Source organism: Ambystoma mexicanum, chromosome 10 (assembly GCF_040938575.1).
Source record: "Ambystoma mexicanum isolate Mex_15411 chromosome 10, UKY_AmexF1_1, whole genome shotgun sequence".
In the NCBI taxonomy this organism is placed as follows: domain Eukaryota; kingdom Metazoa; phylum Chordata; class Amphibia; order Caudata; family Ambystomatidae; genus Ambystoma; species Ambystoma mexicanum.
In genome coordinates this window covers 1,545,880,900-1,545,898,357 of record NC_090932.1, presented here as the reverse complement: position 1 = coordinate 1,545,898,357, position 17,458 = coordinate 1,545,880,900, and the positions used below count along the sequence as shown (strand labels likewise).

General features: G+C 44.9%; 1 protein-coding gene across 2 annotated transcripts in view; it reads right to left on the bottom strand.

Moving 5' to 3' along the window:
• Positions 1-17,458, bottom strand: part of UNC119B (unc-119 lipid binding chaperone B) — a 76,632-nt gene that overhangs the window by 46,554 nt on the left and 12,620 nt on the right. For both annotated transcript variants that reach the window (XR_011276223.1, XM_069619779.1), the window contains exon 2: positions 11,416-11,529. Coding sequence is in view for 1 of the 2 variants with exons in the window: in XM_069619779.1 (XP_069475880.1) it covers positions 11,416-11,529 (114 nt within the window). In the remaining variant the exon portion in view is untranslated. The remainder of the gene's footprint in view (positions 1-11,415; positions 11,530-17,458) is intronic.

The window sequence follows — 17,458 nt, the reverse complement described above, 5'->3', positions numbered from 1 at the left end:
TGTGCCTGATCCTTTCTTTCATCATCGCGTCTCCCCTTGTCCCTTGGGAATGCGGAGGTAAGATTCTTGTCCTTCACCTTCCCTTGATTTTCCTCACTACTATAGGTAGATATGATATATTTATTTATATAGTGCCCATACACAATGTGTTTCAAAGCGCTTCAAAGCAAGGGAGGAACAAGAGAAAATACTGTTCATGGCCTGTAAGAATGTCATTGTAAGGATGTGAAATTAACTATCGTACTCGGCCTGACGACATTTCAATAGTGCAAGAGCTAAGACATAGATAAGGAAGGGAGGGGGAGAGTGGGAAGGAAATGGAAGCAGACAGGCGACTACCGTACTAGGCCTGACGACATTTCTGGTGGAGCCGGAGAAAAACAAGTTAGGAGAGGGGTGGAGAAAGGTAGGGGAGGAACAAAACAAGCGACTACTATACTAGGCCTTGCGACATTTCAGATAGTGCTGGAGTGGCTATGGGGAGGAAAAAAACAGTTAGGTGAGGGGGAGGAGACAGACGAGGTTGCTATCATACTAGGTCCGGGGACAATTCTGATAGAGTAAGTGCATAGAAAAAAGTAAGGGGAGGAGATAGGAAAAGGGAGAAGGGAAAGGAGGAGAGAACAGAGTGTTAGCAGTCAAGAGTGGAGAAGCAAGAGGGGTAGTGAATACAATTGCAGAAGTCAGTAGTAACACAATGTTGCAAGCCAGGATACAAGATGAAGATGGGAACAGCATGATTCAGGGCCACCATGAGTACAAGATGCAAAGGAAGTCCAGCATGAGAGTTGAGAAAGGGCGACACACTGTGAATGAAGTCCATAAAAGTCAAATCCAGCATTGGCCACAAGACGGTAATGGTGAAACCAGAATTTCAGGACAGAGTCCTGCAGAAGTAGGCTTGAAAGTGGTTAGGGGGAGCAGGGTAGAAGAATCAAGCAAAATAGGCAACACCTGTGTGAGAATGGTGGGGGCACAAGGGATCATCATGCGGGGACAAGAGGGGCTGGGGATGGCCTGTGGGGACAGAGGGAGTAACATGTTGGTGCATACTGAGCTGGGGCGGGGGAGGGGAGTCGGGGGTTCGGCCCCTGGCTCGAACAGGTCCAAACAGGAATTTTCTTCATCTGCCCTTCACAAGGACGTCCGGGCGAGAGACGCCCTCGATCTAAGAGTTAAGAGCAGGAAGGAAGAGGCAGGGCTAAGAAGGTGGGTGGTGCTTAGGCCAGGTGACCTAGATCCACTTGCACCTGCTCCCCATCTGCAAAGGAAAAATGGCTGGAGTGCTCCTTAAGTAGGGAAAAAGAGCGGCAATCAGAAGGCACCAGGTGGGCGGTGCTTGCTAGGTGGTGAAAAAGAGCAGCAAGCAGGAAGGCACCAGGTGGGCGGGGCTTGCTAAGTGGTGAAAAGGCAGGCACCAGGTGGGCGGGGCTTAGGACAGGTGACCTAGATCCACTTGCACCTGCTCCCCATCTGCCCATATGAGTCATGTAGGTGACTCATATGTGGGGTTACTGTACCCCATGGCTGCTTTAAGCTCCCTTAACGGGTGGGGGCAGGTGGCATGGTAGGCGTCTCACCCCCCCTCTGTGCATACATTTAGTATCCAATCTGCTGGCGGCTCTTCCTCCTTTGTTCATGCATCTTACAAAGTTCTAGAACAAGGCGTTTTTGTAGCTTCTTGGCCATATATGTGGCATGCAAATATGTCGTCATATGTAGTAAGATGGCTTTAGATAAAGACCCATTTTGTGGCCATGGCATAAACAACTTGTGCGCAGTACCTTTAATTCACTCGGTGTTCCTTTCCTCTTATATAACACTTGTTAATGCTTTTGTGTGTTTTAACACCATGTGACCATATGAGCGAGCACCAAACACTGCAAGCTCCAATCCAAATTTTCCACAATTTTTATATTACCAATTTACTCAAAAAACCTCAATTCATGTGCGATTCTGTCTCAGCTATCGGAGCACACAAATTATTTATATCAGTTCTCTGAACAAAAATTTCACATATGACACCACAAGGAAACATGTAAGACAGACACTTAACAGACTCGGGCACCAGCTGGATACAGATATCTGTGCCTCTAATCCTTACCCCTTCATGGAGTCTAAACAAAGCCCTTTCACAGCGCCTTTAAACATGGTGGTAGCCTAATTGTTCCCCATTAAGTGGAACCCTGGGTACAGGTTTCTTCTGGCCACTATATTAAAGTGGCAAGAATGAGGCGAATCCTCTCTTCTCGGGTGTCCACCCCGGTAACCTTTATTTATTCATATACACATAATTTTTTCTTCACTCACCATTCTCATCGTTAGTCTCTGGATCCTCGGGATTACCGCCTTCGTTACCACCTCCTTCAGATTTTCACCCGATCAGCTGCCCGTCGGAATGGGAAGGGATGTGTTGGGAAAACGGGTCACTTCAGGCCCGACTGCAGTCGCTTGCTTAAACTACCATTGTCTACGGGGAGCTTCACGGGCTACTCAGCCGAATGGCAAAGGACTCGTGATATTGCCGAAGAACTAGAGTTACTTTATGTCGACGGTCAATAGGTGTCTTATTTTAATCAATCATCGATGGTCACCAACCATCCTCTGCTACCAAGTGTAATGCGAGAGCTAGAAACCCCTGACCGGCCCATAGAGTCAGAGCTTGCTCTGTAGTACTTTAAGGACGAGATAGCTGCACCTGGAGGTGGATGGGTGTAGGATTTCTTACTCCAACACCAATCAATAAGGACCACTCAATGGTTTGGCAAATGGGAGTCCGTTCAATGACCAGTACAAAAAACGGGGAACATGGAAATCAACAGTGATGCGATAGCCCATCTCGCTTCAACTCCCAATGACTGTATGCAAACAGTAACAGGTATATCCAAAATTTGTCACCATTGACATGTATTACAAAAGTTTGTCATGCAATTCTATTGGTTGGAAAAGGTAACTTAAATATAGGTGCTATATCTGTATATGGTAACTGAGTGCGAAGATTGGATAATCATTAGGTGGGCGTCTAAGCCCTTCCTTCAAAATGACTACGGTGGATGTCACTAAAAGTACGACGTCCCATTGGTTCTACCATCTATAGGACACTAGATTATTTGGTCCACTATGATTGGGTTGGCTTCTACCCCATGCATAAATCTCCACTTTAATTAGCAGCACGCAGAATGGTGAACCAGGTGCAGGATGCCCCAAGATTCACCCATCCATCCGTCCATCCATCCATCCATCCGTCCGTACTTTAGTGCTATGTGTTGATTAGTTGGCTGTGGTCGGCCTCGAAACTAGCTTCTCGTCAGGAAAAGTTATGGCATCTTCCGTTTGGTAGACAGCCAAGTGTAGGTGCCTCTTCTTGCTTGGCCGGTCACTTACCAACACACCGTGAATCTGCTTGGTTTTCCTTCTATTTGTGCATTTAATTCTTTATTCGGTTTGCCACCTGCCTGGGCCTCCTCATCTCAACCTTCACGGGGCAGGCTGCTCTGTTCTTAAGTTTCGATTCTCCGACGCTACTTTCCGCATCCTCTCTTGATCTGACCTAGACTTCCCAAGCACGAGCTGCTCTAGCTGAGTTTCAATTCCACCGTCTCTTCGCTTTAGCTGGAGTACGAATCCTGTCCTGTTTGGCCTCTAGTAACCTGGGTTAATTCTGCTTTTGTTTAAAGTGGGCTTGCAATTGCTGTGCTTTGTTGAGGTAGATATATATAGGTGGCGATTGCCGCTCTATTCTACTAAGCATAGCAAGCCGCACTGTTTTCATAGCTTCTTGCGGTGACATGCATATGTACAGGCGTTAGCTGGTTGAATAGATTCATTCCAGTATCTTTATCTTTCACCATCATCTCTCCTTCCAAGTTCATGACGTTTCGTCTCTGTGTACCATCTTTTGATCGTCGTCTTTCATTTGTGAGTCTGTCCGGGCCCTCATGATGTCACCATTAGTCTTCAATTAAGGCCTGCCGAGTTTCTTCTGGGACAGTGTTTAAACAATCTTCATTTCGTCTCATTTGCTGGTAGGGTTTTCTCAATGCATACCTTACGGTCCATGGTTGTCTGGTTATTGGTACTTCACTAGTATTGGTGCTCTGATAGGCACTGGGTAGAAGAGGTCTAATGCGGCTCTCTGCTGGTTTATTTGCTCATCATATGTCAAATCTCGGCGTGAACGTTCTTGGTACTTCAAAATGGGCGACTGCAGTGCAGGCTATGTTTGGGACCTTCTCTACACATCCTTTCACAGTATGCCTGTATAGGACTCTTTAGGCCTTAAAAGCGACCCACTGGTCGAAACACGTGTCAGCTGATCAACCTTTTGAATAAATTACAACATTAACAACTGATGCCTGTGACACCATTCATATTGGGACAATATTTATTGATGGCATGATTCATTCTTTCAGCACTTGAACGCCATTCACCTTGTCACTACAATCACTTGACTGTTTAACAAGGTCGTTTTGCTTTTGGGTTGATGTGCAAAGAATGAAGTATGCGGATGTGTGTACGTTCCGCTTCAAGTTCTGTGTTGAGAGCATATAAGTCGTGTCCAGGCGGAAGCCACATGTGTCCATTTCATGGAAGTGGGTTGTAGAGTTATGAAAGATCCAAGTTGGGCATGCTATGGCTTAGCAGATCTGTTCAGTGTCAGCATAGAAGTAAAAAATGTTAGTGAAGGGAGCGCCAATACTATGAACGCAGGCGATATCGGTAGTTGCACTATCCGGGTGAGGTGATTGTAAGGTGACGTCTGAAGGCACCCTAGTGTGGGATGGTATCTCTGGCAGATTTAAGTTTACCCATAGTCTGATTTCACTGAAGATCTTTCTCAGGCACGATGTGATCGCTACAAGTAACCGATTGCTCCAATTCCTGACACTCCACTGGTGCAAAATGAAATGGTTTTGACTCCACCGAACTGCTGTGTATTAGACCGGCCACACGCAGGCACTGATGTAGAAAAAAATAGACCAACCAATATTACAATTGTCCATTTGGTAAACCTTTACTCCATATTTTTCGGAAGCACCACAATTTAATCTCATGACATATTGATAGAATATATCATAACCTCTTTCATTGTCAGTTGCTAAGAGTAGAAACATTTCAATTAATGACTAGATTTTCAGGTTTCTGTGAAACAGTACTTTGTACATTTGGATAAAGGTAAACAAGATTAATAGAAGTATGACTTTTTGGATTGATATACTGAGAAAATAGGATTACAACAGGAATTACATTTCCTGAGGGATATTACTGCAGTCATGAAATAGCTATAATAGAAGGTGGAGGTCTTCCCAAATACTAAGTAAAATTACTGTAGAGGAAGATCTAACCGGTTTGTAAAAAACCATAATCGTGCCCACACTGGAGTAAAATAGAAGTAAAGAAAACATTCAAAAGACAGAGCAGGAATGGAAAGTACTGCAATCGGCAGTTAGTACGAGATACATTACAGGAGTTGCCGATTGATTTGGCAAGTCAAATCCCAAGAGATTGTTGACTTGTGTTCTATATACACACAAAACATGACATACTGGAAAGGTAATATGCATGTAGAGCTTGGCCGTGTTCTATATTCTGAAATTCTTTTCCCTAGGGTTTGCTCGGAAGTCATAATGCACACACATGAAACACAAAGCAGGTCTCAGGCATATTATACATTTCTCAATCTGATATGATTAGACTTATTTTTTTATTCAATGTTTTATTGGTTTCATGCCAACATATCCAAGCAAAAGAAACCTTTAACAGCATCTTCTCATATCCCTTTAAAACATTCCATTTAAGTAGAAAGAAAAACATTTTGTCCCAGACAGAACTCACAATTTCCACAATTGATTGGGGATCTAAAAATGCAGAGGAAATGTCCATGTGCATCAATCAAGGTCAACAAAGGCCATCATTTCAACCAACAGGAGAAGTATTTCCAAAAGGATTAAAACAGAAATAGTAGTTCTGCAATTCCTAGCTTTCAACCAAAGACTGTACAGTTTCGCCTTCAGTCCCAAAAGACACTCGGGCGCCAGAGGCGGTCTTCAGTCCTAAAGCCAGCCAAAGGCCTAGGAACAAAGGGACCAAACCTGGTTTGGCGCGCAGAGACAAACTCTAGAAAGACCTTTCCAAAATCCAAAAAGAAATGGCGAAAAAAGAAGACTGGGACCCGATTAAAAAAAAAGGGGGGCCAGACGCCATCTTGAAAAACATGGCTCCTGCGATTTTGTGTTACCGGTGTTTGCGGTCGAGAAAACTCATGGTAGTTCGTTGTAAAACCACTGCCACCAGCCATTTCGATAGGAAATGGCTAACATTTGACTGCTACATAGGTTTCTAGACATAGGGGATACTAGGTAACCCCTCCAGCATTCTATTGGAAGTAGTGTATGCTGGGTCTAGGAATTTAAATTGACTTTACTAGTCAATTTAACTTTACATTCTCTGGGAAACAGTAGTTTATCCCAGAGAAGGTGTTTAAACCTTGGGGCAGCCTAAAAGGCTTCCCTGTGTCACTGCATCGAGGGTGCTGTGTGACACATGAAAAGATGATGCCTATGGAGTTTTCCAAAACTCCATAATGAAAGAACACAAGAGTAAAACACATCAAAATACACGAGAGAGTGGTAAAAAAGGCTCACACTCCAAGTAAAAAATAAATCAAAGTCCTGAAAATGCAACAAATTGGTTGGGGGTCTCTAAAGTGAAGGGAATTGGCACATTTTTTGAGAATTCTCCCCAACAGAGTGCTCCTGGGCTGGCTGAACTGTCAAGGGAAACGTCATTTCCCTTGGACAGTTTCAGTTCAGTTCCCCATCCGCACATGCTCACTGAGCCATACAAGGTTGGGGCATTTTGCTTTGCCAGTATTGCACAGCTTATGGGAAATGCTAGCTGGGCCACTGCATGCCTGTATGTGCGAGGGGAGCTCATGCACATACGTACACAGAAGCCTGGAGTAGTGCGTTTATGTTCATTTGTTTTTTTATTTAAACAAATGTATGGATGCGTGTGCTTGCATGAGTGAGTGTATGGTGATGGATGCTCTTGTGAATGTGTGTGTGATAGTTTGTTTTGGTCTGCTGAGCTGATTTTGGCAAGTGGTTGCACAAACCCCCCCCCACCCACCTGCCAAATTCAGCTCTCCTGAGGCGCTGCGGAGCCCAAGGGACAGGGATGGTATTTAATTTGATTTCTATCATAGATGTCCAGTCGAAAATAGCATGCTTTCCACCTTGGCACCCCAGCGCCTTGCATACACACAATCATGGTGATTGTGTAGGCCCAGGGGACAGGGATGGTATCTTTTTACTGGCATCCATTTTAGATGACCAGTAAATAATGTTATGCCTGCCCCCCCCCCCCCCAGCACCAATTACAAACGTTTTACTATTTACCCATTTTTTTTTAAAGTATGCTCTCCAATGCAACATTTTAACTCTTTAAATTCACGGAGGAAACCCCCCCCCTTGATTGGTTCGGGCTCCATCACTGCGCTTGGTCCCTACGCTATTTTTGGGGGAAATTGTTATGCTCCCCCACTTAAAAAAAAGTCACCAGCCTCCACTGACCCTCGGACTGTGTTGAGAATGGGATGGGGTGCCCAGAGACTGGTGGGAGCAGGATGGGCAGAAACCGTACAATAGTGGTGGGAGCAGAGTGGGGAGAGCCCAGAATGCGTGTTGGGGTGGGGAGAGCCCAGGGACAGGCTAGGAGTGGGATGAGGGAGCCCAGTGACTGATGGGAGCAGGTGAGGGGAGGCCAGGGACTATACTGGGAGTATGGTGTGGTGACAGCGCACAATACATACTATCCATTTGGCATTTTTGGGGGCCCGGGCCAAAAATGTTTAAACACTGCTTCAGCTCAGTCCCACACGAACACCCACAAGCACCCACTTAGCACCACATTGCTCCGCGGAGGAAGGTGCTTTAAGTGAGTTTTAAGGAGCTACTCAAAGCACGTTATACACAGGTCTCTCCTATCGTCACGGTTTAAAGGTGCAATGACACTGATGGGCATTTCCGAAATAGCAATCTCCAGCGTTTCCAAGCAAAAGCAAACACCAACTAGCACCACTTCAACTTAAACTACCTAAACATACCATCTAAAGAATCACTTTAGTTTGATGATCCATGCTCATCCTTCCTCTTTATGTATAATTCGAGTGGTGGATTCACAACAAAACTTCAGTACAAAGTTTTTCTACAATAAGCACCTTTCATAGGACATGGCATAGTTCATTACAGGGCTGATCATGTTGTAAATGGCACTCGCGGTACCCCTTATACAGACCTCACACTTGCATGGTTACACAGTAGTATTATATGGGAGTTCATCAGTAATGTCAAAAATGTCATTTGTGATGTCATGGGTGTTTAGTCTTAGCAGTGCATGGTGGTGGCACTAGTTAGGGTTGCATAGAAAACCATAACTGGCGTATTTCTTGGGCTTTCCAATTTTACGCTGTAACCATAAAAAGAGTTTTCACTGAATTCCAATGGGTTTTTTTACAAGTGGAAATGTTTCATGATGTTACATCACTGTACACAAGTTCAACATATTTCTAAGGACTAAACCTTTTTGCAAAGCACACTTAATGTGCGTTTTCAGCAGTGCATGCTGGGGTTGCAAGTCATGGTTGAATTGCTTTGGGCATGAGGCACAACCAGGACCACAGCCCCACCAAACCACTGGTTATCCACTGTACTTAGCCTGCATCCTCGTCCATATTGCTGACCAATAGCCAGTATCTACAATCCGTGAAGGCATGGGCTTCAGAAATGCCCAAGGCCACAATAAGCAAATCAGACAACCACATTGCCGTTCCCAGAACGTTTCCCCCCCCATTCAAGTCTACCCCGACTAAGATTACCAGATAGATCCCAGGTGGCCATGGCCAGATTATCCAGATAATGGACGACAGGCTAGGTTTCATTCTCCAAAGTTATATTTTTGTACCTAAATTAAGTCATTTGTACCGTGCACTGTCACCACTGGAGTGGTCGCCAGGCGCTTGGGGGGGGGGTCTGAAAAGTAGGGTGTGAAAAAAGAAGGGGTGGAGGTTGTTAGTGGGGTGTAGTGGGAAAAGGAAAGTAAGAGATTGTGATGTCCTGTTGGCGGCTATAGTTTGGTTTGTACCGTTGACTGAGCTAGAGTGCAGTTTTCTGGATGGAGCGACATTCCCATGTGGTGGTGTGCCAGATGTGTCTTGTTGAAGTGAGGTGAAGTATGCGCGGCTGTGCAGAGAGGTGGTTGTGTGAATACTATAGGCGGATTTCATCAGTAGTACTCTAGTGGTGCGAGTACATGTTGCACGAGGCCCCCCCCCCCTCCCCAAGTACTGGGGTTGGGGATGGCTAGGTTAAGGATTCAGGTCCTACTAACTAGGTATGCCTAGGTGCTTGCATTATGCAGATAGGGTGATCGGGGAATGCCCCGCCCCCCCCCCCCACCCTCAAGTTCCTGAACATCACAGGACTGTTCCTGAACATATGAAATGAAAAAAAACCATGCGATAATTGACCATTATACATACCATCCTCATCACCTCCCCAAAGATGTGTTAGACAAGTCTAATAAGTGTTTTTACCACAATGTCCTTGGCCTACGGGTGGACCTCATGTTTTTAATTGATCAGCGAGCACGTAGGATATCTGCGAAAGATTTGCAGCTCTCAGATTGGCCCAGACGCAGACTATGAATCAGGAAGTGAGTCAGCGGACCAGACAGATACCAACAAATCCGTTCACTCTCATAATGGGCATATAAAAAAATTAAAAAAAAAAAACATTCACAAATGGACGGATGAAAACCACATGAGTAGAAGTACTCGTGTTTGGTGCAAAACTGTCTAGCAGTTTGGGATGAAGGCGCAAGCAACCCCCCACCCACATTCAGGACTACCCAGATGTCAAAGGTTTTGGGGACGCCCTCCATAACTTTGTTTCCCTGACGAAACTCAGAGGTGGCCATATACCGTTTTGCAATGTTTTGTGCAAATTCCTCAAACTGAGCCAATAGGCTGCTCCTCCTATGGGTTGACAAACTAAACCATAATAAGATAATATACGATATATCTTGAAAAAACAAAATAAGGGAACGTCACAGATGCTCACCCAATAACATGGTTTGGGCTTTGAAATTACAGCAATAAATGCTCATACAGAAACATCAAGAGATTTTAATTCCAGAGTGTGTGTTTCATTTCAGTGAATCACTGGAGAAATAGTCAAAAATTAGGACCACCGCAGAGATATGCAAGCTCCTGCATTACTCCAAACCATGTTGTTGGAAGTGTCCACATTAATACAGTGTCCAGTACTTCGAGGCAAATTAAACTGAATTTGCACGTTACGTGGCAGACCCCCAAGGTTAAGATTGTATACTGCAATTGCTATGAAGCAATGTTAAACTATTTACCAAAGGCTAATAAACAACTCGAAGGAAGGCATAGCCGTAACAATGCAGTGGGAATCACAAAGCCAAACGTTTGAAAACACTCAGTTGTACAATCTGAACAAGCGATCTGGAAGAAAATGTGCATTAACCCTCGCCTCAAAACCCTCAACCAAGCCCTTCCTCTGAAATAAAGCCCCACTGGCTCGGAAGACCACAGCCTACAGATTCGAAATCGGTAAAGCCAAACAGGCCTTCTACACCACCTGCATCGCCTATTCAAAGAACTGCACAACATTCTCTCAAGAGTTAAGGTCCCCCCTCACCCCATTGCTACTCTCCCTCTCCACCCATCGTCTCCCAGGCACTGTGCGACACTCTCTCCGACCATTATTTCCACACAGCCATTGATAGGATGATAGGAACCTAGCCAGCCATGCTAAGCAATTTGCTGCCCCTCCCACACCAAACAGACAGCCCTCCCTTCCACTGGCCCCCAACACTTCAAGCCTTCTCACAAATAGCAGTCCCTCAGGTTTCCCTGAGACCAGTGCCCACAGGCCCTCCTCAAAAACAACCTCTCTTCACCCATGTAGGCACCCTTACCAGATCAATAATCACTCCGACTTCAAGTATCTTCCCACCCAACTATAAAACCTCCCACGTCAAACTACTCCTAAAAAAAGCCCCCACCGCCCAACAGCCGTTTCATAGCCACATTTCAGTCCGAGCAATGCTTCCAACGTTAAATATGACTTACAATTGCTTTGTGGGGGGGGGGTGGGAGGGGGGTGATTGGAGTATGGCTTAAACAGTCGCGCGTTTTACTTAAGCGCTAATAGGAGACAAGAATGGACCCGTTTTTGCGGCCAGCACAGGAAGGCCGCTTTGAAACATGTTAAATGCACAGTGACCCTGAACAACAGAATGCAAAACAGGTACATTACAATCAGCACTTAAAACGTATGCAGGAGCCACTTCCGCCTCGCATTCCATAGTCACCATGACCATCACCTGAGGTTGAAGGTTTTGCAATCTCAAAAAGTACTGTTCCAGTTTCCAGATCACGAATCTTGAAGCGGGTGAAGTCGATGTTGTAGATATTATCTTCCGGCTTGCACAAATAATCTAGAAGAATGAAAAATGTAAGTTAAAAAACGTTGAACAGTATGTACGGGAAGTCACTCGCACAAGCCCTTTCTCCAATGAAGACTCCAGATTCCACTCTACCACCCTGCACAAACAGTTTAAGGGAAGCACGTAAATGTTCAAAAGGTTACTCAGCTGGGTAAATTGTACCGTCAACCTCACAGATTTTGCAACAAATTCAAGGGGTTTTACCTTAGACTATACATAATTGACTGCTACCAATAAACGATGCTTTAGACAAGAGCAAATGGTGCCATCACTGCCCAAATGCATGCTTGCTTTGCCTAGAGCCAAGTTTAACCACCAAAGTCAGAATGAGACCAAAAAAGGCCGGAGTTTGAGCTACGTTCAGTGCCAGACTACATATAAATATCTCCCCACAATTGTGTGCTCAGTGCCTGTTTTTTCCAATGAAAACTATACAAATTGTGTCTCTCGCCCCAAAACTTTTTTTGCTGTGGAATTGATTTGTGAATATTAATTCATATTCAATTGTTACATCCACTACATGGATTTGGGCAAAACAATGTTATTAATGCATTTAGAGTACCATTACTACTCACCATTAGCTAGAAGAAAAAGGCACTACGAACTATTGGACACATTTTTGGATAAGACAACATACTACTTCTAAAATTAGCTGTTCAAAATTAACCATTGAAATAATTTTATTTTTATAAAATCAAAACTACGAGTAGCAGAAATATAAACAAACAATAGAATGTAGACATTCAAACCAACTTTACTGTTTATAGCTTTCTGCATTTACAACCACAACATGTTATGTTAAGGTTACTTATATAGCGCATGTTCGCCCGAGGGCATCATGGCTCTGGAGAGAAGAAAGAGACCCCAAGTACAAACCAACAGCCCTGCAGCCATCATAATTAGAAAATGTGCGTTTTTAGAGCCAAATGGTTATGGATATTTTTCAGTTCAGCGGGCAGCCTGTTCCACAGCTGTGCTGCTGCAATAGAACAGGCACGTCCACCAAGCCATACACGGCAGAAAGATGGAACACACAACAGGCCAGCCGACTCGGATCTCAAGGAACGCCTGGGAAGGTAGCAGGAAAATTTAGTGTGCATATATTCTGCCCCCTGTCCATGCAGAGCAAGGTGCACAATACAGAGAGCCTTAAAATCAATGCGTTGGCCACCGGTAACCAGTGCAGACGACGCAGAACCGGGGAGACATGGGCACCAAGTTCTGGAGACGCTGCAGACGCAGGATCAGCCCTCTGGGCTGTGCAAGATAGAGTGAATTACAATAGTCCAACCGGCTGGATATCAGGGGCCGTGGCCGCAAGGCAGATGGTATCACTCTATCTGCATAATGCAAGCACCTAGGCATACCTAGTTAGTAGGGACCTGAATCCTTAACCTAGCCATCCCCAACCACAGTACGTGGGGGGCGCCTCGTGCAACATGTACTCGCACCACTAGAGTACTACTGATGAAATCCGCCTATAGTATTCACACAAACCCGCACAACCACCTCCCTGCACAGCCGCACGTACTTCACCTCACTTCAACAAGGACTTCTCCACATTTTCAAATGGAAGAATCCAGACTGGCATGGGCACTGGGCGTCCATTGATAAGGTGGCCGTCATGATAACTCCCAAATGTTTAACTTTCATCGCAGGAACAGCAAGAGAGCCAAGTGAAGAGGGCCAGAAAGTCGTAATCCATAGTGAAGGATTGGGAAGGGAACCCACCACCAGCACCTCCATCTTGTCCCCATTCAGCTTTAGTCAATTAAGGCCCATCCATTCCCCCACAGCTGTCAGGCACTGAAGTAGGCACAAGGACACCTCAGTCCGATCAAGATCTAACTTGATCAGGATGTCGTATACGACTAGCACCCGACGCCGAAGGAGCGGATGAGGCACACTAAGGCCCAGATGTATATATTAAAAGAGAATAGGTGACAAGGCGGAACCCTGGGGTACACCACACGTGAGATAGGAAGGTTTAGAAAGAAAAGGAGAAAGCAAAAGAGTCGAGGTCTGTCCTTGAGAAAAGAGGAAAACCAGGCTGGAACTGGGCCAGAGATACCAACTTGGGCCAGGCGAAGGCCACAGAGATCTAATAGTATCAAGGCTCCAACATCCCCTGCATCGACCAGCCTGCCCATGTGGTCCTGGACAGAGACCAGGACGCTATTGGTATCTCTGCCTGGCCGGAAACCAGACTGGTCTGGGTCAAGACAGTTGGATGTTTCAAGGAAAGAAGACAAAAGAAGGGACACCAGTGATTCCAAGAGTTTCATCAGAGAAGGAAGAGAAATAAGTCAGAAATTAGCAGGTACAGAGGAATCCAATGAGGGTTTTTTCAAGAGTGGAATTGCCTTAGCAGCCTTTAACTCAGGTGGAATAAATCCTGTTTGACAGGAGGTATTAATAGCCTCAGTAATCACCCCAAGAGTTCAGGGGATATCTCCTTCAGGACTCAGTGGCACTACATCAGAGGGTGCACTCGTTCTGCTGAAGGGCCCTAAAAACCGACTCTTCAGAGATAAAGGGGGGGGGAAGCAAGACAAGCCAGATTGCATAGTGTTCATAGCCGTGTCATGAGAAGTAGAGCTGGGGAATGAAACACTAGCAGCTGGTACCATGTTCATGGAGATATTAGGCCAAATAATCTCAATTTCACTAATGAAAAACTTGGATAAAGAATCACAAAGCTCCCGAGTTGGTCTGACAGTAGGAAAACATTCAGCTGAAGAGGACAATGACTTAACTACTGAAAACTGCACCACAGAAGTTGTTTGGCTGCTATAAATGCAGCAGTATAGGCCGCGGCGCTGGCTTTGTACATGATTCAAATCTGTGCAGATTTCATAAAGAGATCAAAATCCTAAATTTATGTACAACTTTTCTCAGCCAACAATAACCTTTTGGCGCATGTCCTTTTTTTGCCAATCCAATTGCTTCCTCGAGGCTAGTTAACAGATTCCCTGTTTTTACCAGAATATAAGATAACATATTGGTCCTCTAGCAAAGTCCACATTACCTTTCTATTACATTGAGCTAGCAGGGGGTTTTGTGATCGTATATTCTTACTGGGATACAATTTAACACTGTTATGCAAGTCACATTTGTATACAGCCATGCAGCCCTCCAGCTCAGGTGCGTAATGGGCCTTTTTACGCACAGAAATCTTGTCAATACGGCCCTTTTAATTATTCCTCGAGTACAGCTTACACAGGCTATTTATAGCAGCACCCTCATAAATCATGATAGTTCACTAGTGACAGACTGGCCAACACCAGCTTACAAATCCACCATTTACTTTAGAAATCCACAGAGTTCCTTGAATGAAGCAACTGGGACGAGTCCTGCTCAGTTTATTTTTTCAAACAATCTCCTCTGTTGACAATATGAGTAATGTAGAAGGGATTTTGTGTTTTGTTCACTTTGTTCAACTGCCTGCATTATGTGGGATACAGTGTTAAAGCATTTCGAATCATGAATATGCTTTTCACATTACTTTAAGAACACATGTATTGTGTAAAATGAAAATTGTCCTAAACTAGGGCTGCATTTTTGCATCATTTTCCTCGGCTTTAATAGAGTCAGCGCAGTTGCAGCAGCATGGGTAGATTGACATCAAGAACCCCAAGCCATTAAATGCAAAGTTTCAGTAGAGCCTCCCATCAAGCAGTGTTATTTGTGCGATGGAAAAGCTTTTGGTATTCTATACGAATATGTTTTTTTTTTAGGTCTTAAGAGTGCATGTGCTTGCGTGCATGCACATGCATGAAAAAGCACTGTTGTCTTCGAGAGCAAGGAATAGCTGGGTATGGGGTCTGGACTTTGACCGCCCACCCAGCACAACCAAGTTTAATGGATGCAGGTAGAAGCATTGCAGTATATATTTTCATTGGCACAGTTTATACCATTACCACTCAACAGTACTGCTGTATATTCAGGCAAAGTAGCCGAATACAGCTGCTGTAAGCATGTCATGGCACAATACCCAATTGCATAATGCCCACATTTCTTAGCAGTACTGCTATATTTTGGGACAGTACCTGAATTTCTTAACAGAGCTGCTGTAATGACAAAGCATGAACATGTGTTGGCATTTTCTGCAGTGAGCTAAAGTACTGAGCAATAACAGTGTGAGCAGCTCTTCCCACCAGGAAAACTACAAAATATCAAATCCCATTACAGAAAGGTAGAAAACCTTACATGGAGAACATTTCGTCAACCGGCAAAAAAAGGGGGGGCGGCATTCAAAATACAGAGAAATGTATGTTTCATATGCAAGATTTTCAACCTCACAATAGGACATTTGGCATTTTCACATAGATCCTTCGCACCATCCTCCCGAGCTGGTGTGGTGCACACTAGTGAACAGTGCGAGAAGACGGCACTGCCGTCATGCTTCAATCCCTCCTACTCAGTCTTGCACATTAAAAACCTCCGTTTCTCCCATGTCGGATTACCGAGTCCCATTGCCAAAACTATTTCAAAGGCTCGTTATGACTCAACTAACTCATGTAGTATACGCCAAAGAGGCAGAGAGCTTTTGACAAGCCATGTGTCAGGCAAGCCTCACATGGAACTCCCAGTGCCCTAACCTTGTGTGCCTTTCCGGGTCAACAGCCGGTTGAGAAAGTTAGCTCAGTGGGTCAATAACCCAGCTGTAGAGATCATTGTGTAACACGTTAGTTCAAGTCCTGTTGATAGGTGGGTTCATGTGTATGCAGGGTATGTGTTTAAGATGCAGGTAACATTCAATTGTAACAGCGACAACAGCTTTTGACTTATCAAAAGGACTACTAAATGATCAGTGATTATTCATCAGGGGTGCTATACCTGTAATGGTTCAAACAAGCACATAAGGGCTGCTATACTTGTAATAGCTCAAAACACCTCATCTGGGCTCTTATACTTGTAATACCAGCAGACAGTGCTGGTAAAACATCTGCATTTCATCAGGTGCTGCATTGGGTAAGACAAGCCTACAATCTACAATTCTCAGCCTGCTGGCCAAAAGAAGGTTTGCACACATCTAAAAAAAAATTACAAAATAAAATAAAAAAAGGAGCACCCAATGGTAAAGCTGCACTAAATTTGTAAATGGAGAAGGCATGTTTAGCTTTTGGGATATTTATTGGTGCTTTGTCCAAAGACAAAAAGGAGAGGAAGAGCAACTCTGAACCTAAGCAATACAGGAAAACAAAGTGGCGGGTCTGAAAGAACAGAATGTATTAATCCAAAAGAGGAATTCAAGCAACAGTAAGAGATGACCAATGAGCTACATAAGATAAAGTGAGAAGGGAAACCGAGGTAAATAATAGGACACAACAGGAGTGAGGAATTGAAGAACAGCAAAAGATGTATAGAGACAGTAAAATAGAACAGCAGATGGGCAGAGCTGCAAATAGAAAATTCAGACTACAGAAGGGCAGGCAATAACAATTTCCCTCCCTGTTCCCAGCCCGCCCTCCTCCAGGGATTGGTGTGCCTCTCTCCCCTGCCTGGCCTAGTCGCCAGAATTGCATGTGTGCGGCTCTTTACCCGGGCTTGCCCAGGCAAGTGGTTATGTGCTTGCTAGAACCTCCTGGGCCTTATCTGGCGCCTTATTCATTATTTGAGGCCCCTCGTGCTGCACTGTTTTCCCTTCCCTTACGTATTCCCCTTCTCAGTCCGCCCTTAACGTACCCCCCACAGGGCAGCCCCTGCGGCTGAGGGCCCCAAGGAAAAGGCGGCTCCAGCTAGTGTCTGCAGGTGTCAGCAGGGGAAGCCAGAGGCCAGCCATCAACCAGCAGCGAGTAAGTAAGGTAGGAGTGGCACGGGTCAGGCATAGAGCCTTCATGCCCCATAAAACCGGCCACATGGCTTCACAGACGTGTGCTCTTTTTCTTGTTTTTCTCTGGCATTTCAATGTGAAACC